At 33.1% G+C, this 21,769-nt stretch overlaps 3 protein-coding genes and 1 non-coding gene across 7 annotated transcripts; 2 read left to right on the top strand and 2 right to left on the bottom strand.

Moving 5' to 3' along the window:
- Nucleotides 1-1,464: 1,464 nt before the first annotated feature.
- Nucleotides 1,465-5,255, top strand: LOC8273010 (transcription factor AS1). Of its 4 annotated transcripts, XM_048375045.1 has the most exons (3): nucleotides 1,465-2,047; nucleotides 3,172-3,297; nucleotides 3,905-5,255. In XM_048375045.1, exon 3 carries the CDS (start codon nucleotides 3,955-3,957, stop codon nucleotides 5,002-5,004), a length of 1,050 nt encoding a protein of 349 aa, XP_048231002.1. In that variant the 5' UTR covers nucleotides 1,465-2,047; nucleotides 3,172-3,297; nucleotides 3,905-3,954; the 3' UTR covers nucleotides 5,005-5,255. The 4 variants fall into 4 exon arrangements, with proteins under 4 accessions (XP_048231002.1, XP_002533297.1, XP_048231004.1 ...); XM_002533251.4 differs by lacking the exon at nucleotides 3,172-3,297 and having other exon boundaries at nucleotides 1,466-2,047; XM_048375047.1 differs by lacking the exons at nucleotides 1,465-2,047; nucleotides 3,172-3,297 and adding an exon at nucleotides 2,105-2,296.
- A 7,373-nt stretch (nucleotides 5,256-12,628) lies between these two features.
- LOC125370008 lies at nucleotides 12,629-13,549 on the bottom strand. The gene is made up of 2 exons (XM_048373569.1): nucleotides 13,370-13,549; nucleotides 12,629-13,294 (listed from the first exon to the last, which is right to left on the bottom strand). The coding sequence occupies exons 1-2, from the start codon at nucleotides 13,547-13,549 to the stop codon at nucleotides 12,629-12,631; spliced, it is 846 nt and encodes a 281-aa protein (XP_048229526.1).
- On the top strand, nucleotides 13,080-13,186 carry LOC112536902. The gene has a single exon (XR_003080820.2). It is a non-coding gene; the product is annotated as a small nucleolar RNA R71 (small nucleolar RNA).
- A 6,939-nt stretch (nucleotides 13,550-20,488) lies between the features above and the next one.
- On the bottom strand, nucleotides 20,489-21,234 carry LOC8273012 (lipid transfer protein EARLI 1). Its single transcript, XM_002533253.4, has one exon. The coding sequence runs from the start codon at nucleotides 21,125-21,127 to the stop codon at nucleotides 20,726-20,728; it is 402 nt and encodes a 133-aa protein (XP_002533299.1). The 5' UTR covers nucleotides 21,128-21,234; the 3' UTR covers nucleotides 20,489-20,725.
- Nucleotides 21,235-21,769: the final 535 nt, after the last annotated feature.

Genomic DNA, 21,769 nt, shown 5'->3' with positions numbered 1-21,769 from the left:
TATTAAAGAATGGACTATAATATCTAAATCTCGCCAATCTCAGAATAAATTGCATGTTACAATCATTATATATATATATATATATATATAACAAATAGGAAATAAAAAAAAAAGTCTAGAAATGTGAGTTTAACTCAATTATATTTTTATATTTAAGAATTTCATTTATAATAACTTTTTTCGTTTTTCTTCGGGTAGGATTCAAACCCAAAAACAGATTTTACCTGAACAAGCACTTTTGTACTCTTCTTTTGGCTTTTGGTAAACGTCCACACATAGATGAGAAGTTTTTAATTTTAAAACAATAAGGATGAAAATGGCTATTAAGACAAACATTAGGGACTTGAAATGGATATTCCCTATATGTAAAATAGTAATTATCAAGCGAGTGGAGTTGACACGTACGCGTACGCACGCTCCCGTATAAATAATGTTAGGAATGGGCCAAATTCTATCCCGAGAGCTATCCAGCGGCTCCCATTTCATTATTTGGAATGTCTTTGATGAAACATTGACCTTATTAAGAAAATGCCAGAGATTCTGACGGCTATAATTTAACTGCCTTTTTTTTTTTTTCTTTTTCTTTTATTGTGTTTTTATATAACCGAATACATTACTATCGACTGTATATGACTTTTGGATTAAATAATTTTTATAATTTTTTAGTGAAAAGTTTTTTATTTAAATTTTAGAAAGCATAAACTTTTTCTATTTAAAATTTAAAAAGATTATACATTCTTTAGAAGTTTATTAAATCAAGTTAAACTAGACCTCATTTGACAAATATTCTAAAAAGAAGTCAAACTCTATAGCATTTAAACTAAATATAATTTTATAAAAGAACAACAAAAGACTACTTTCAACAGTTACCCAACTTAGGGAGGGAGGCCAAGCCCCCTTCACTAATTTATTAGAAAAAAAATGAAAAATCTGTATAAAATTATATAATATATTTAGTAACATTTAGAATTCCATTCCAGTAATATTGTTTAGATGGAAAATTTTATATCTAATATAAATAAAAATATACAACAATATTTTACTTAAATCTCAAATTATAACGCATTAGTTTATAAGTTAGTTCCTGAATGCATAAAGGACTTGATTTAATGATTTATCAAGCTGAACTTTTTACCTAATTTAAATTCATTTTAATTATATTGAATTAATCTAAATGATTTACTTTTATAGAAAAATTAAAAAAAGAAAATGGCACTACTCTATTATAGAAATGTTACATTTATTTATTTATTTTTATTTCAGTTATTGCCCATATGTTATATTATATTATTTATTATTCTCATTATTATTAATATTTTAAAATTAAAAATAATTTTATAAAAATATTATATAGAAACACATGTGACAAACAAAAGTGGTGTTTTTGAGTTTTTACTTTCCCTCCGAAAAGGAAAAAGAACATAAACGAGGGGGATGCAGTTTAGGCGCTGAAATCGAGCCTACGCTGTGCATATTACCTCTCGTTTCCTCTTTCGCTCGTTTGCTAATTTCTTTCGTTCTTTTGACTGTCTTCTTCACTCTGTTTATGCAACTAAAATTTTTTAGTTTTCTCAACTTCTTGCAACGAAAAGGGTAACTCAGTAATATAATGGTAACTGGAGGGGTGAAACGAAAGGGAAAGAGTAGCAACTGGTACTGTGAAACTCAGAAATTCAAAAGGAAAAAAAAAAAAAAAAAAGGCCACCATTAGGACATAACGTATCACTGACAATACTGCAAGCGGCACCAGAACGTCCCGTCGCTATCACCTTCGTCTCCTTGTGCCGTGAAACCCGGACTATAGTCCCCTCCGCGACACCAACTCGGCCTCTGACCTTGTTTCTTTCTTTATTTTGTTTACATGTTTCCCTCTCCACTCTAATCTTTGTTGGTCTTTCTAGCTCAGTTATTTTTTCTTTCTCTCTCTACCCAGGTTTTTTTTTTTTTTTTCTGCTTCTGAATTGGTTTTATTAGTTCGTTTTGAATTATTATTGATATGCATCGACGAAGAATCTCCGTTCTTATTATTCCATGAAAGAAAATAAATGTAAGCTTTCTTTCTTCCTTCCTTTTCTTTGGTTCATTTTGCCGAGAGATAATTTTAGTTTTCATCTTCTTTCTTGCATGTAATTAAGTGATATTTTAGAGCTTTCACATTGACCTTTCAAAAAAAAAAAGCCTGCCAATAAATGGTGTGTCGGTGATCTTGAAAAACTTGAACAAGTATATAAACCATCTGTACTGATTGTCAAAGTTGAACAAGTATATGGATAATTTGGTAGCTAAGAAAGTTAAGGTTGGCTCTAAAGCAACTAAGGAGATTCTACTTTTATTTCTTTTTACCTTTACTTTTCTACTTGTTTATTGTTCTTTTTGAGAGAATCTGATAATGAAAGTTGTTGTATTTGGTCTGAGTCTCATTTTTTTCTTTTTTCTTTTTTTTCTTGGTGGGGGTCTGAGTCTCATTTTAAAGTTAAGAAAACAAAATCCACGTTTGGAATATGTTTGTCTCAGATGATGAAGAGTTTTATTATTGTTATCTTCCGAATAATTGGCTATTTGCTTCCAATTTTGACATTCTTGGTCAGTAATAAATTTATTATCATTTTTAATTATCTGTTGATTATTCATTTAGTAATTCTAATTTTAGATCTAAAAATGGCAATTATTCTCTCTTGCAAAACTTCGTCTCTGATGAAATCAAAATTTAACCTTTTTTTTCTTTTGGTTTCATTAGTTATGCTGCTAGGCCTACAATCACAAATGCTTGCTACTAAAATCAATTTTTCATTCATTTGGGGTTGTAATATCACCAAGAGCAATTCCTTTCCCCAATTTGGGGTTACATTATAAATATGATGGCAGTTACATATTAGGGATACTAGATCCAGGGACAGCTTGAATTCATTATCTCTGAGCAAATTTAATATGTCTTGGATTTTTGAAGCATTGGCCTTAATCTATGCTATTTCATTGCATTGCTGGTTTTGTATTAATTTTTGAAGCGTTGGCCATATCTATGTTATCTCATTGAATTGCTGGTTTCTACTGCTTGCATTATTGATACATTGATAGCACGTCTGAAACAGAGTTAATACCTTATTTATTCATGCTTTTTGTGAATTTCATCTTTCCTTTTCCTTGTCCCTTTTTACATCTAAATCATTTCAGGTTTACATATATTTGAATTGGTAAAGTCTCAGTAATGTCTATCGTGCACTCGGATTTGCCAGCATAATCCATGCGCAGTCGTACTAATGCTTGAAGTATTGACTGAAATAAACTTAATATCACAATGTAATAATCTTTCACTATCCCGATCCGTGTATGATGTTATATTGTTGATTCTTTGTGAACTTCATAATTGTCGTACACTTCAATTGTCATCTTGTTCTGTACATGTTGGAAAATCCAAACATCAGTATGCATGAGTTACTTGGTCTGCTATTATTTTCTGTTCCGATGGGATAAATCCATTTAGGCTTGTACCAAAGATAGAAGTGGAAGATTGGGAGTGTTGGATGTTTATTATGTTCAGTAGTTATTTTCTGTAATATACTTTTTATGATTTCACAAACCTAGTTAAAATCTTTGGTTAACAAATTTGTTAGCTGGCTTATTCTATTATTAGGTTAAATATTCTATATTTATGCCTCTCTTAGGTATTTAGGTGGTATTTGTGTGGTGCATGGCACTTTTAGCAATTTAAGTTTGATATCTTTATTCTCATTTTTTAAACATATACAAAGCAGCAACTACCTTTTCTCTGCATTTTGCTCATTATATGTCCATCTTTGGCTAATCCTGTCTCCATTCCTTATTTATGTGATTGCATATTATTAGAGTGATTTATTGAATTATTTCTGGTTAAAGCTGACTAATGTTTTGAAATGAATAATTTCAGATGCAGCATGAAGAGTTTAAGACAATGGGCAGTTGTGCTTGCACTTGGAAATGAAGGAGAGGCAGCGTTGGAGAGCTGAAGAGGATGCTTTGTTACGTGCATACGTTAAACAATATGGTCCAAGGGAGTGGAATCTTGTGTCACAGCGCATGAACACACCCCTAAACAGGGATGCCAAATCCTGCTTAGAAAGGTGGAAGAACTACCTCAAGCCTGGTATAAAGAAAGGATCCCTTACTGAAGAAGAGCAGCGTCTTGTTATCCGACTTCAGGCCAAACACGGTAACAAATGGAAGAAAATTGCTGCTGAAGTTCCAGGTCGTACTGCAAAGAGACTTGGTAAGTGGTGGGAAGTGTTCAAAGAAAAGCAGCAGAGGGAGCAGAAGGAAAACAATAAGACGGTCGAACCAATTGAGGAGGGCAAGTACGACAGGATTCTTGAGACTTTTGCAGAAAAGCTAGTGAAAGAGCGCCCTGCTCCAGCATTTGTCATGGCTACTTCCAATGGGGGCTTTCTTCATACGGATCCACCTGCACCTGCACAAACTTCGCTTCCCCCATGGCTATCAACTTCTAGCAGCATATCTGCTGTCAGGCCACCCTCTCCATCTGTAACTCTAAGCCTCTCATCTTCGGCAGTTGCAGCACCACCTCCTATCCCTTGGTTGCAAACTGAGGGACTACTAGATAACACTCCTCTTGTTTTAAGCAGTTTGCCACCTCATGGATCAGTCCCTTCTTGCGGTGAGAATTTGGTGGTATCTGAGTTAGTGGATTGTTGCAGACAGTTGGAAGAAGGCTATCGTGCTTGGGCTGCACATAAGAAGGAAGCTGCCTGGAGGCTCAGAAGAGTACAATTGCAGCTGGAATCAGAGAAGTCCTGCCGGAAGAGGGAGAAAATGGAAGAGATAGAGTCGAAGATCAAGGCGCTTAGGGAAGAAGAGAAGGCTTCTCTTGATAGGATAGAAGCAGAATACAGGGAACAATTAGCAGAATTAAGAAGAGATGCAGAAGCCAAGGAGCAGAAACTGGCCGAGCAATGGGCATCAAAGCAGTTGCGTCTTTCCAAGTTTCTTGAACAGATTGGCGTGCAGGCCTAGGATTGCAGAGCCTAATGGCTGATGATAAAATTGGTTCTATCTAGCTGCACTAGGTTTGTGGCCTGATTTGTCCGGTTTCACAAAGGCTGCAACGTTTAGGAAAATTCTATTTATAGATGTCTACTTATTATTGTCTGCTTATGGGTCAACTAAGGTACAATTAGCATAACATTCTATATTGTGCATTCTCTTTTACGAAAAATGTCATTATTTGACGCCAACTATTATTTGAAACTAATTTTGGCCTCCAACTGAAAAAGACAAGAGATTGTGTGGTTGATTGTTTGTAGGAAGATCTAGTTTACTATGGGTTTACTTCATAGATTGAAAGCTGCCAGTGTCATTTTATGAAAACAAATTGTTTTAGATACATGGCATAACCTCCATAAGGGTTAAGGTGTTGCTATACATAAATTGATCAAGTAAAATTGATGGAAAACAATATCTATCCTGCAATGTCTTTTTTTTTGGGGGGTCTTCTTGGATATATTTAGTTACTTTTAATTACATGAGTGCGAGTTTGGATGTCTATTGCTGTTTTCAGTCGCAAGTGCTCCATGACAGCTTCTAGTGACTTAAAAACTGTTTTTCTGTAATGGGTTCATAGAAAAACTGCAATTTCCAATAATCAACATTCGACCATTCTTACGCTTCAATCAAATCCAATCTTCCTTTTAGCAACTTCTTAGTTCAATCTTTTCTTATTCAGTAATTCAATCAACAGTTTTGAAAGCTATAACACTCCGACAAAACAGTTAAAAATCAAACTCCAAATGTATTTCTTTTATGTTTATGTAATATTATGATAAAAGTTATTGTTTAATTAGCAAATCTATTTGTTATTTAAATAAAGATTTATCAAATACGAATCCAAATTCAATTTCTTTTATTGTTTTCCAAATATCTAACAATCACGAGTGTCTTTTTATATACAGACTCATTAAGAAGTTATTATGTGGGAAAGTATTTACTATTGTCGTTTTGCTTTTGGTTAAGTAATATTGTCGTTTAGCCGTTATTGACAGTGGTAGTTACTAGTTTTAGGTGCCACACGTGTAAGGTGACAATTGCTTCATATTTCTTTTGCTGATATTCTGTTATTGTATTAGCTGGTAGTGGATAGAGCCTGCAACAGATATATTGCAGCTGCTTAATCATTGCATGGTGTGAAGTTTGTTAATGAATTTTCATTCCCTCTCTCTCTAGTTCTCTTTTCTCTTTCTCTCGTGTGCTCTCTTTTCTTCTTCTTCGTTTATCAAGCAACATTTGGTATTAGAGCAGTTGTGATCCTTCTCTATCATCCCGTCATATCCAAAACTCTGGTTGCACCATGGCAGTAGCTGAGAACACTCGACTCCAGGAAATGAAAAAGTTTGAAGAATCCATTAGAGATATGGTTAAAGGAATGCTGCAAGAGCATAGTAAGAAACACAAACAGAGCTTCGCTGAGTTGATGAATAGGCAACAAGCTATCATGATTAATGAAATGAAAACTATGCTATCTACCTCCAACCTGGGACACAAGCACCTCTTTTTTCTTCCTCGACACCCACAAATGTTCACTCCACCAACCCATCAAATCCATTTACCCATCAACCCCAACCAACCATTAATCCAAACACCTTTATTGATATCAACCCGATAAACTAGAGCCAAGCAACTCAAAATACCCAAAACACCAATTACCAGCTGGCCACTCGATTCACTAAGATCGAGTTTCCCAGGTTCGACGGTGCAGATCTTGACGGATGATTTTTTAAATGTGACCGATTTTTTCAAATTGACTTTACCCCTGCTAATGCTAAAGTCAAGCTGGCTGCCATTCATGTGGAAGGAAGAACTTTTCAATGGCATTAATCCTTTCTAAAGAACAGTGAAAAACTCGAAGAACCTCCTTGGGAGGAATATGTTGAAGCTCTCAAGGGACAATTTGGAGAGAGAATTTACAAGGACCCGATGGCTGACCTTAAGGGCCTCACACAAACTAGATAATTGCAAGAGTACTTTGAAGTGTTTGATGTTCTATCACATAAGGTAACTCTCTCTGAGGACTATGTCCTTAGTTGTTTCCTTTGTGGCCTCAAGGATGAAATATGCATACCTTTGAGAATGTTTGGACCTAAGACCCTCCAAAAAGCATATACTCTCGCTCGATTGCAAGAATCATACCTCACCGCAACAAGAACCAAAAAATCTTACTACAATAAACTTTCTTACCATCATCATCTACTCAGGCAATAAACCAGCCCAAACCTGCCTTACCACTACTATTACCTATACCTAGAACTAGGAGGCTCAAAGATGCTGAAATCAATAATAAGAGAGCTAAGAACCTATGTTTCTGGTGCGATGACAAATTCCACAGGTCACCAATGTAAGAAGAAACAACTCCATATGGCTGTAGTGCAGGATTTCCCTGACATAGAAGATACTGAGGAATTTTCGTGAATTACGAAGAGCCCTCAGACTCTCCAACTATTTCTCTCAATGCCATTGGTGGTCTAGTTGAGTTTAACCATCAGACTGTGAAAGTAATTGGCTATTATACAAAGAAACTAGTACACATTCTGATCGACTCAGGAAGTACTCACAACTTCCTTGACATGGCACTTGTGAAGGGATTGGGGTGCCCTTTGAAAATCATTGACCTAGTGTACATCACAGTAGTAAATGGACAAGAAATCATTTGTACTCATCTTTGTGAGCAATTCAACTAGGAGGTACAAGGACATAGTTTGGTTGCTAATTTCTTGGTAATGCCATTAGGGGGATGTGAAATGGTGCTTGGAATCCAATGGCTGGCTACTCTAGGAGATATCATCAGGAATTTCATTGAAAATGTCCTACTTGATTGGAAATGTTGTGCATCAGCTTTAGGCAGTCACGGCTACTTCTGTTAAGAAGATTCGTCAAGGTAATATGCTTAAGTTGATTCAACAAAACCCTACTACTGCATATGTAGCTGAATGGGTTGTCGAAGCCCTTCAAAATAAATTACTGATTTTCCTAAACTAACTTGTAGAAATAGTGAAACCAGGTCGAATCCCAAGGGAATCAATGTGAATAGCTTCTCAAAGTTAAATAAAAATGGAGGGATTTTAAAAGTTTGAACCAAAAATATAAATAAACAGAAAATAATGAAGGCTGGCTAAATATTAAAGTAAATAAAAATCAATCTCAACAAACTTCCAATTCAAGAGTGCTAATTCCATTCAATTGTAATCATGATCATAGGCTAAAATATCAATTTTTCTATTCAAGAACTTAGTCTACTTATTCGGAACAGCTGCAACAAGTTAAATTCTCCTAATATAGTTGACTCAAAGCAACATCCAAATCAAAACTTACCATTAGTCAACTGGGCACAATAGCATTCCATATCAACTCAATGATAGCATTAAGAATAGTGAGAATGACTAAACCAATATTAATTAATTGAGATAACTGCAATTGAATTAACTTTGTTCCTTTATTTCCCTAGAGCCTATCATGCAAGCTATGTAATTCGAAAAGACCGCTATCACACATACATGAGCTAGCTCCTCGCTACTTGTGTCAATCATTCATGACAATTACGGATCACAAACTCAAAGTTTAGCAATAGAAAAACTAATATCAAAGTTGAGTCATCAGTTCAATCAATATTAAAAATTCATAAATAATAAAAACAAGAAATAAAGAATACTTGAATTAAAGAAGAATTCTGTTAAGCACAAAGCCTCACAAAATCACAATTGGAATTTATTCACTCTTGAATCAGAAACTAAAAATTTAGCCACACATAGTGGAATAAAATTTTACAAGAAAAGAATAGAAGAAGATAAATGAAGAAAAATAATAAATAATCAAGGCACTCTCAACCGTCCTCTACTTGGTAGAACTAGCTTCCTTATATAGGAAATCAAACCTAAACCATAATAAGATAATCCTTATAAAAAAGAAATAAACTTCCTATATGATCTTATCCCTATAAAGAAGGATAAGATAAAGGAAAATCTAAATAAATTAAAATCCTAAATACATGGGAGTAAGTTCTTTTTATCCAGCACTTCATAAATAAAAGAAATTATATAAAAGTGGGTCCACCACGAATTTATCTTGAAAATTCGAAATTCTCTTCTTCAGATTCCAGCAACTCATGGATTGTAACGCATGGTCACGCCTTATTGAAAATGATCTTCTGCCCAAATTTTTGCTTTTTCTCCAAAAGACTTGGTTTCTGACAAGTGATGCCTTAAAACATGTCTTTAGGCTGAATTCTACTCAATCCTTGATATTTCACCACCTAGATTAAAATAAACACAATTTCCACAATTAAGCATGATATCCAATCAAAATGTAAGGGAATTAAACACAATAAGTGTAACTATTTATGATCTATCAAATTCTCCCACACCTAATCCATATTTGTCCTCAAGCATACCTCAATTCAACATACCAATTCTCATTTCTACTTCCTTTTCATCTCTTTTAATTTTCAAAAATACCAAATAAGTTAAACATACATCAATGAGTTGAATCATAATGACAATCAAGAGAGTAGCACTCATAGGATAAATTTTATAAAAAGAATAAGTATCTCACTAATTCATCAAAATCAAAGCAACAAGACTTAACACTCTAACATGGTTTCACTCAATACTCTCAAAGTGTTTAGGGTGCATTTACTCTCAGAATCAAATCATAGTATGTTATTACCATAAGCTTACTAATGAATCAAGTCTCCACCACTACACATGAATTAGATGCAAAAATCAAAGGGACTTTACAAGGGTTGTAATAGGGCTTAGAAAAAGGTAAGATAAAAGAAAAAAATTAAAGTGTTTCACAATCAAGACAAAAAGGTTAGTTACCTGAATGATAACTATGCTACATAACCATAAAACACACTACAAAAACTTTGAAATTTATTCCCACATCTTATATTAGCGTAAGAACTTTGGAGAAATAACATCTAACAATTCAATTCAATATATTTAATGAATACTTCTCCAATTATTCTCTTTCATGAAAGGAATAAATATCAAATTTTTCTTTCCTTTTTTTCTTTTTTTTTTTTGATTTCTTTTCTTGTTTTTTTTTTTTTTGTATTTTTCTGTTTCTTTTTATACCATGCAACACTTTTCCTCTTGTCTTGACAAGGATAGAAAAAATAGGGGTAGCAAACGAAAGGTTTTGGGTTGAACAATATGTGTTAAAAATAAGAAAAAGAAAATAGAAAATAGGCTCAAAGTGGCTAACTAAAAAGAAAATCAACAAGGTAGGTCTTTTAAGAGTCTAAGAATAGGTTAATCCTAATTGCCCTTATCATATTAAAGCATCAATCTAAAGATGTGGTCTCAACATGCATTTACAAGCAAGTTCTAGAATAAACATACTAAGTTTGATAACACTCAACAAAAATAATTAGAGTAAAATATAATTTACTGCTATTAGGCTCAAAAGCTCACTTGAATGTTTAAATTTGTATCAAGTCTTGTGCATTTTTCAATCAATAAACTAATAAGATACCATCAGATAATCTTAAAGAAATACTAATCATGCTTATCCCTTTCATGCATTAAAACTCAAACAAAAAATGTGTCTCTAACTTACATGGTATTCTAGGTTATCAAAACAAAACTCAATGTTGCAAAAAAAAGAATTAGCACATATGAATTAAAGCATACTTAATTCTAAGTATAAAAAATATTTTCAAAGAGAAAAGAAAATCATGTAATTATCATATTCCTCCCCCACACCTAAACTATACATTATCCTTAATGTATCAAAAAGAAAATGGCTCACAAAAGAAATAAAAAGAAATATGAAACTCCCCTAGTTTGCGAGCAACTCGGACTGAGTGGTTAATGGTGATGGTGGGCAAGGAGGTAGAACCGCCCAGTGAAGATAGAAAGTTTTGGTGATGGCTTATAAGAAATGAGCTTCTAGAATAAATTCAGTTAATGCTTCTGGGAGAGCTGTAAAAAGGTGTGGTCACGCCTTATCGAAATTAGTCTCCTGCCCAAAAAAAATTAAAAACTAAAAACTAAAAACAAAATAAACTAAATGAAATGAAAGGAAATAAAAAGTATAAATAAAAATAAAGAAAGCATTTGGGTTGACTTCCAATAGCGCAATTGTTTAACGTCGTTGTGCTCGACGGAATGATGAAACATTTGAGTCATCCAAATAAATGAGGTGATCCGAAGGAAAACTAATGAGATATGGAGCAATTTCACCCTTATGGAAGATCTTCAATCTATGACCATTCATTTTGAAAATTTTATCTGAATCCAAGCTTTTAATTTCCATTGCACCATAGAGAAACACATTAGTAACAAAAAATGGACCGATCCACCGAGAACGAAATTTATCAGGCATAAGCTTCAATCGAGAATTATATAATAATACTTTTTGACCAATCTCATAATCAATTCCTTCTAAATTAGATTTTGCATCTAATTCTTGCTCATTACCAACATTTTCTTTTGCAAATACTTCTTGCATAATTGGATCAATTATATCAATATGGCAAAGAGAATGTACATTATTAGGATATTTCATTGCATCAAAAATATTAAATTTAACAATATCTCCATCAAACTCTACGGAGAGAGTACCCTCATCTATATTAATTTTTATCTTATCAGTTTTCATGAATGGTCATCCTAATAAAATCAAAGTTGATTTTGATAAAGAATCACCATCCATTTCCAAAATGTAAAAGTCGACAGTGAGCTCATTAACCTGCATCAAAATATCTTCAATAACTCCAAGGGGATGAATATAAGAACGATCAGCTAATTGAATCACTACACCGATCTTTTGCAAGTTATTTAGTTTCAACACTTGATAAATAGAAAATGGCATGACATTAATGAAAGCTCCTAAATCTAACATGGCACGCTCAATTTTTGTATTACCAATAACACAAGGTAATGAAAATATACCTGGATCCTTGCATTTTTCTAGCATATATTCTTTTGCAAGATAGCCGGCACATTCTTACTTACCACCACTTTCTCCTTTTCCTTCATCCTTCTTTTGTTTGTGCACAATTCCTTCAAGAACTTTGCATATTTAGAAATTTACTTGATAGCATCCAATAATGGGATATTTATCTCCACCTTCCTAAATGTATCCAAGATCTCTTTTTCTTGCTCATCTTCTTTTGGCTTAACTAATTTGCTAGGAAAAGGAGGTAATGGAGTGTAAGATGAAAGAGATAGAGGAGGATCGAATTTTACCCCACATGATGCTTTAGAGGAAGCTTCTTCTTTCTTTTCCTTGTTCGGTTCACTTTTCTTAAATGGAATCGACCTTCAAGGAATCTCCTTTCTACTTCTTAGAAAAATTGTACTAACATTCTCCTTTGGATTTATCTCTGGTTGTGAAGGCAGTTTTCTAAAATTTTGAGCCTCCAATTTACTAACTGAGGTAGCCAATTGAGTAATTTGATCGCCTAAATATTGAATGCTTGACCTTGTTTCATTTTGAAATTGAAGAGCATTGTTAGCAAGACTTTTAACAATATCTTTCAAAGACATACCTAAATTTGAAGCTTGAGGTTTTTGGAGAACTTGAGGTGGTCTAATGAAATTATGGGAAGGATAATTTTGTTGTCTTCCTTGGTTTCTATAGCTTAATTCAGGTGATCTCTCCATCCATGATTATATTGATTAGAAAAGGGATCATACTTCCTTTGAAGTTGACTAGTAAACCCGCCTAAAGCATTAGCCTCTTGCATCAAGTCTTGTTGCAATGTTGGGCACATATCAGTGGGATGTCCTTGAACTAAGCATATTCCATAAACTTTTGCCATTTGCAATTGCCCTACAACCATTTGACAAACCAAAGCAGTTAAATCAGAAATTTGATTTTTAAGATTTTTAGTGCTTACCTTATTAACTCGCCTTATAGCTCCATCAGCTCTTGTACCAAATTGCTGAGAATTTTCAGCCATGTTTGAAATCAATTGCTTGGCTTCTTTAGGTGTCTTGTCTACCAAAGCTCCACCACTTGCTGCAGCAATCATATTCCTATCCATTGGCAACAATCCTTCATAGAAGTATTGGATTAAGAGTTGCTGAGAAATTTGATGATGTGGGCAGCTAGCACACAATTGCTTGAACCTTTCCCAGTACTCATACAATGTTTCTCCAGTGAACTGTGTTATGCCACAAATTTCTTTTCTGATGTTTGCAGCTCTTGTTGCAGGGAAAAACTTATCTAAGAATAATCTTTTCATCTCATTCCATGTTGTTATTGAACTGGAGGGTAGATAATAGAGCCAATCTCTTGCTTTATCCTTCAAAGAAAAGGGAAAAGCTCTAAGATTTATTTGCTCTTCGGTCACACCATGTGGCTTCATTCCAGAGCATACAATATGGAATTCTTTCAAATGTTTATGAGGATCTTCACCTGCACATCCATGAAAAGAAGGGAGTAAGTGAATTAAGCCAGATTTTAATTCAAAATCAACTGCAATATTAGGAAATGTAATGCATAAAGATTGTTGATTCAAATCCGGCGCGGCTAGCTCTTTGAGAGTTCTGTTCGCCATGTTTTCGGAAACTTCTTGAAAAATAGATGTGTCACCAATAGCCAGATCTATCTTCAATTCCTCTATGAGATAACTTTTTCTTTGTCTAGTCTCCTTTCTTAATCGACGCACTGTCTTCTCAATTTCAAAATTATACTGCAAATCAATAGCCTGAGAAGGACGAGGCATAAACAAATAAATTAAACAATGAGAAACTAAAATAGGCTACCCAACAACAGCGCCAAATTTGAACAGGTTATCTAAGCCCTTTAAAATAAATTACTGATTTTTCTAAACTAATTTGTAGAAATAGTGAAACCAGGTCAAGTCCCAAAGGAACCAATGTGAATAGCTTCTCAAAGTTGAATAAAAATGGGAAATTTTGAATGTTTGAACCAAAATTATAAATAAACAAAAAATAATGAAAGCTGAATATTAAAGTAAATAAAAAATCAATTTTAACAAACTTCCAATTCAAGAGTGCTAATTCCATCCAATTGTAATCGTGATCATAGGCTAAAATATCAATTTTTCTATTCAAGTAATTAGTCTACTTATTCAGAACAGCCGCAATAAGTTAAATTCTCCTAATATAATTGACTCAAACCCAGCATCCAAATTAAAACTTACCATTAGTCAATTGGGCACGATAGCGTTCCATATCAACTCAATGATAGCATTAAGAATAGTGAGAATGACTAAACCAATATTAATTAATTGAGATAGCTGCAATTGAATTAATATTGTTCCTTTATTTCCCTGAGCCTATCATGTAAGCTATGTAATTCGAAAAGGCTGCAATCACACACACATGAGCCAGCTCCTTGCTACTTGTGTCAATCGTTCATGACAATTACGGATCACAAACTCAAAGTTTAGCAATAGAAAAATCAATATCAAAATTGAGTCGTCAGTTCAATCAATATAAAAAATTCATAAATAATAAAAATAAGAAATAAAAAATACTTAAATTAAAGAAGAATTCTATTAAGCACAAAGCCTCACAAAATCACAATTGGAATTTATTCACTCTTGAATCAGAAACTAAAAATTTAGCCACACATAGTGGAATAAAATTTCACAAGAAAAGAATAGAAGAAGATAAAAGAAGAAAAATAATAAATAATCAAGGCACTCTCAACCGTCCTCTACTTGGTAGAACTAGCCTCCTTATATAGGAAATCAAACCTAAACCCTAATAAGATAATCCTTATAAAAAATAAATAAACTTCCTATATGATCTCATCCCTATAAAGAAGGATAAGATAAAGGGAAATCTAAACAAATTAAAATCCTAAATACATGGGAGTAAGTTCTTTTTATCCAGCACTTCATAAATAAAAAAAGTTATATAAAAGTGGGTCCACCACAAATTTATCTTGAAAATTCAAAATTCTCTTCTGCAGATTCCAGCAGCTCACAGATTGTAACGCGTGGTCACGCCTTATTGAAAATGATCTTCTACCCAAATTTTTGCTCTTCCTCCAAAAGACTTGGTTTCTGAAAAGTGATGCCTTAAAACATGTCTTTAGACTGAATTCTACTTAATCCTTGATATTCATCTAGATTAAAATAAATACAATTTTCACAATTAAGCATAATATCCAATCAAAATGTAAGGAAATTAAACACAATAAGTATAACTATTTATAATCTATCAGTAGCATAGGTGCAATCAGTTGCAAACCTTGGGCATTTTAGGAAACAAATAACAGACATAATGGTAAAATATCATGAGCTTAATAATCTGCTGGTTGAATTTCAATTTTTGTTTGGAAAGCCCAACCAATTGCATCCCTATAGGGTTCATGATCACAGTATTACTTTAGAAGATGGGCTAAACTTATTAATGTTAGACCCTACAAACATTCCTCTTCGCAAAAAGGTGTGATAGAGAAGATGGTATAGGAACTATTGGATAGTGGTGTGATACAACATAATGTTAGCCCAAATTTCTCACATGTGGTTCTAGTTAAGAAAAAGGACAATAACTAGAGAATGTGTATTGATTACAGAGCCCTCAACAACAAAAATATTAAAGATAGATTCCCAAGTCCAATAATAGAAGAGCTTTTAGATGAACTTTATGGAGCTATGATCTTTTCTAAAATTGACCTCAACCTTGGGCTATCACCAAATTAGGATGTACACCCCTGGCATCCATAAAACAGCCTTTAGGACCCATAAAAGGAAATATAAGTTCATTGTTATGCCTTTTGGGCTAACCAATGACATTTACCTTTTAGAGCTTAATAAACGACATATTCAGGCCTTACCTTCGATAATTTATCCTGGTGTTTTTTGATGAAATTTTGGTATATTGTAAGGACCTGAATTCCTATTTACAGCATTTAAGCTCTCTGTTCATTAAGCTCCAAGGATATCAATTGTTTACCAAGATGAGCAAGTGCACCTATGGTAGTTCCTCAGTTGAATATTTGGGTAACATTATAAGCAATGAAGGAGTAGCTACAGATCCTAAAAAGATTGAAGCAGTATTTAAATGGCATGTTCCTATTAATGTAAGTCAATTGAGAGGGTTCCTAGAGTTGTCTAGGTATTACAGGAGATTCATAAGGAATCATGGAGTCCTTAGCAAACCTCTCACTGATTTGCTCAGGAAGGATGTGTTTCTGTGGACACTTAATTGAAGAGTGCCTTTACTTCAACTCCATTTTTGGCATTACCTTCAGTAGACAAGGAGTTTGTAATTGAGACTGATGCTTGTGGAATAGGGATTGGGGCAGTACTGATGCAAGAAGGTCATCCAATTGCTTACATCAGCAAGGCATTGGCTGCTAAACATCAATCTTTGTCTGTTTACAAGGAGGAGCTTTTGGCAGTTGTGTATGCCATCAAGAAATGGGATCACTATGTAGCATACAGACACTTTTTAATTAAGACAGACCACAGAAGTCTCAAGTTTTTATTACAATAGAGAATTACCACCAGCATTCAATAAAATACATAGCCAAATTGTTTGGTTATGACTTCGAGATTTCGTATAAGAAGGGCAAAGAGAACGTGGTAGCTAATGCACTCTCAAGATTTTCAGCCTTAGAATTTGATGGTTTAACTCTTTCTACTCTAATACATAGCTTACTTCTTGAGGTAAAAGCTAGCTAGAGCAAGGACCCTAATACTCAAGGGGTCATACAGGCCATTCAACAAGGAAAGTTAAGTAATAGTCCTTACACTTGGAAGCTACTTTCCTTGATACACTTGGAAGCTACTTTCCTTGATACATGACTCACCAATGGGAGGGCACTCAGGAGTTCAAGTCACTTATAAGAGATTGCAACTACTCTTTTATTAGAAGGGAATGGAGAGAGATGTTAGGAATTATGTGAGGGGCTGCACTACATGTCAAACTTGCAAACTAGAAAATGTGAGTACTCTAAGCCTTTTGCAACTACTACCAATCCCTGGTCATATTTGGAATGATATGAGTATGGACTTTATGGAGGGCTTACCCAAATCTAGTGGCAAGGAGGTCATTATGGTGGTTGTGGATAAATATAGCAAATATGTGCAATTTTTAGCTCTGAGCCACCCTATATAGTAGTGACTATGGCACAACTCTTCCTAGATAATATCATCAAGCTTCATGGCTTACCAAATTCAATTGTAAGTAACAGGGATCCTATTTTCATCAGCGCTTTCTGGAACGAGTTATTCAAGTTATAAGGGGTGGAACTATATAAATCCACTACCTATCACCTCCAAACAGATGGACAAACTAAGATTGTGAATCGATGTCTAGAGACTTATTTGATATATATGACGGTAGACAATCCCAAGCAATGGGTAAAATGGTTGCCTTGGCTGAATGATGGTACAACACTAACTACTAATCTACCATTGACACCATTCCTTTCGAGATCGTCTATGGAATCCCACCTCCTCTGCACATTCCTTACTTCCCTAGTGATTCCAGAATTGCGGCAGTTGACCAATGCCTCCAAAATAGAAAGCTTGCCTTATAGTTGATGAAGTACCATTTGGATAAAGCTCAACATCACAAGAAGCAGCAAGTAGACTCCTATAGTTCTGATAGAGTTTTTAGCATTGGAGATTGGGTTTATGTTAAATTACAGCCTTACAAGCAGCAAAGTATGGTCTGTAGGCACAACAACAAACTCTCTCCTCTCTATTTTCGTCCATTCCGTATTGAAGATAGGATTGGTACAGTAGCTTATCAACTCAAATTGCCTCCTAATTCTAGCATACACCCAGTTTTCTTGTTTCTCATCTAAGGAGGATAGTTCCTTCTTATGCTACCCCTTCATTGGAGTTTCCCCCTCCTCCAACTTTACCACCTGTACCTATAGCTATTCTGGACAGAAAGCTGGTAAAAAGGGGAAATAACGCTGCTACAAAGGTTTTGATATAATGGTCAAACTGAGAACCTGAAGAAGCTACTTGGGAATATCTATTCGATATTAAGGAGAGGTTCCCACAAGTGAACCTTGTGGACAAGGTTCTTTAAGGAGGATGGATTGTTATGTGGGAAAATATTTGTCGTTGTCGTTTTGCTTTTGTTAAGTAATATAGTTCAGTCTTTATTGACAGTGGTAGTCACTAATTTTGGGTGTCACACGTGCAGGGTGACCATTGCTTCCTATTTCTTTTGTTGATATTCTGTTATTGTATTAGCTGGTAGTGGATAGAGCCTGCAACGGATATTTTGCAGCTGCTCAATCATTGCATGGTGTGAAGTTTATAATTGAATTTTCATTTCCTCTCTCTTTAATTCTCTCTTTTCTTTCCCCTATGTGCTCTCTTTTTTTATTCTTCATTTTATCAGGCAACAGAAGTAAACTGTTAAATGAGTTAATGACAAATCTCCTTATAATATAATATATTATTATCAACCATTTTCACAGTAAGGTAAACAAACTTAAAAATAAAAAAAATTAATATAATTATCCATTAGTACATCTAATATGTATATGTATGAGAAATTTTATAGTAATTTTGTTTTAGAATAAAGTAACCATACTGCTTTTCGGGATGCTATATGGTGGGCTCGTGAACAACGGTGGGATAATGTGATCTTTGAATTGGACTCTTTGTTGGTTGTTCAAGCTTTCTACAGTAAAGATGTGGACTGTTCTAGTATTGGGTTGGTTATTGATGATTATAGGGAATTTAGTTCTGTCTTCACCAACTTTTCAGTTGTTTTTGTCAAAAGGTCTGCGAATGAGGTCGCCCATTGTTTAGGCAGGGCATCTATTTTTTGGTAAGATCTTATGGAGTGGAGTAGTGTCCCTCCTGCGTGTTTAAATCATGTTTTTTCTTCTGAGTTTTAATGAAGTTATTTTTCTTATCAAAAAAGTAATTATACTTTATTTTAACTCACCAATGAGATTAATGACAATTTATATAACTTTTTTAAAAGAATTTACTAACCTGTTAGTGTATTAGCTTAATATGTGAAAAAATATAAAAGTAATTGTCATTTTTTATAATTTAATAATAAATTTTGCAATTACGAAAAAATTTAGTACTTTTCGTAAATATACCAATTTTTTCGTAAATCATTAAATTTGTAAAAATTATTAATTTTTTGTAATATTATTTATTTTTTATAACTATTTTTACTTATGAAAAATTAATGTAATTTATAGAAAAAATGAAAAGAATTGTCATTTTTTATAATTTAATAATATATTTTGTAATTTCAAAAATTTTAATATTTTTCGTGAATCACTAAATTTCACAAAAGTAATTATTTTTTTTGTAATATCAATCATTTGTGCGTAACTAGTAACACTTATAAAAAAAATTAGTATAATTTATAAAAAATATGAAAAAGATTGTCAATTTTCGTAATTTAACAATTTCACGATTAGAAAAAATTTAATATTTTTCATAGATTTATCATTTTTTCATAAATCATTAAATTTCGTAAAAGTAATTATCTTTTCGTAATACCATTCGTTTTTTCGTAAGTAATAACACTTACAAAAGATTAATTTAATTTGTGAAAAATATGAAGATGATTGTCATTTTTCGTAGTTTAACAATATATTTCGTGATTACGAAAAAATTCATATTTCTTACAAATTTGTCAACTCTTTTATAATTTATTAAATTTCATAAAAGTTATCATTTTTTTATAAAATATTAATTATTTTAATAATTATAAAATAATAACTTGCCACATATTAATTGGTTACAAGCTACTGAATAAGTAAATATTTTTCACTCTTATGATTTCTAGTTATAAAAAGTTAATTCTTAAAACAAAATATTTAATATATTATAGATATATTTTATTTTATAATTTAAATATAAATAACAGGCTTGTATCAATTTATATTAACTTCTAAAATTATCCTTATATACATACTAATTTTATAAGTCAAAAGAAAATAGATATTATGTTCTATAATTTTCTCTAACCTTATTTTCTAAACAAAGGGTAAGGGATTAAGACTTTTAAGGAGTTAATTCATAAAGAGATTAATAGTTAACGTTTTGTTAATGCACTTTCATGAATCTCTCCCTTTCTCTCTCCCCTCCATTTAAAAGAAAAATAATTTGTTTCTTTTACTATTAATTGATTTAGACAATCTTGATTTATCAATAATTTGTTTTATTTATAAAGTAATTATATTGATTATTTTTAATGGCTAATACTTTAATAATTATCTCTCATTTTATAAGTATTATTTGGCGAAATTAACAAGCTAGTAGTTATTATCTCTCATTTTGTATATTTATTCAGCAATTTTGGGTTATGAGTTACATCAAGTAGCTAGTTTATATATTAACATGGAATAATAGAAGAATGTGAAAAACCATTTTGCATTCATTACAATGTAAATTTGACATTCTTCTATATTCTTAGGGAAAAAGAAACTAAAATATGGTCACGTGTGAGAGATACAAATCATAACAGCATCTCAGTATTTTACAAGAAATAATCAACAGAATATAAGATTTGGGTCTATATTTTAATGATTAAACGAGTAAAAATAAAATTTCATTTCCCATAAAAATTCTTAAACATAACTTAGGGAAAGTAGACTTGTTTATAGTAAAGCCTCTCACTAAACAAACAATACATTTAAAAAAGCAACTTTAAATCACAAACTGATAATACGTAGAAGACATTGGATTATACTTATTAAATTAGCAACAAACAAAACCCACCCGAGAAACTATGACGGAAGTGAAATCTCTATGTGTTTAGGCACACTGGAAACCGGAGGGGGTCTTCTTGCCACAAACGTTGAGAAGCAAGCTCAAAGAAAGTGGAATGTTGAGGTTGATACCCAATATATTAGCTTTAATGGCAGTGCACAGGCAAACAGCAGCCTCAAGATCAACAAGGCCTTGGATAAGAGAGCAGCAAGGTTCGACTGGAGGTTTACCAATGTTGAGATTAAGCAGTGAACCAAGAACATTAGCACAGACACCTAGTTTAAGTGCATCTCTTGGGCATTTTCCAGAGGAAGGGGATGGGGTTGGCTTTGGGTTTGGGTTTGGCTTAGGAGAAGGGCAGCCGCCACCGCATGCACTTACTAGGGAAAAGAATAGAAGGTTGAGAACAAGAAAGAGAGCAAGTGAAGATGTTCTTTTGGATTCCATTTCTCAAAAGTTAAAAAGCTTAGCTAGCTAGGTTATAGCTTCTTCGAACTATAGTAGAAGTGACTAGCTAAGAGAAGAGTGTTGTGATGGGTGGAGAAAATATGGAAGAAGGGGTGCGTTTATATAGGGCTGTGGAAGTGAACTTGATGTTGATATATGGGAAATTATTGAAAGAAATTAGCAGAAAAGTGGCATGAGCCCATGTGTACACTTGGGGATTTTAGCTGGCAGCAGACAAAGCAGAGTTTTTGGAAAAATTTTGTTTTGGATGTTTGTGTGGTGGGGTATGCAAATTGCTATATTCCTTGCCATTATCAGCACTCCCATGGATCTGTCTACTCTTGCGAGATTTTTGCTTGCACTGTAACGATTCCATCCGCAGAATTGCCAATATTAAGATTTTATTTTATTATTTTTCTTTTCCGGTTACGCATTATTTTGTTGTCTAAAAACTGGCTGACCCTAAAACTTTAAACTATTATTTACATACGGGGATACATTTATTGCGAGGGTCAATTTTAGAGCATCGTACCTACAACGATTTCCAATATTTTTATATATTTATTTATAAAAATTTATAAAAGTTATATAAAATATTTTAATATATAATTTTTATATAAAATTACATATTAAAATATTTTT

Source organism: Ricinus communis, chromosome 5 (genome assembly GCF_019578655.1).
Source record: "Ricinus communis isolate WT05 ecotype wild-type chromosome 5, ASM1957865v1, whole genome shotgun sequence".
In the NCBI taxonomy this organism is placed as follows: domain Eukaryota; kingdom Viridiplantae; phylum Streptophyta; class Magnoliopsida; order Malpighiales; family Euphorbiaceae; genus Ricinus; species Ricinus communis.
This window is presented reverse-complemented; position numbering and strand designations above follow the sequence as displayed.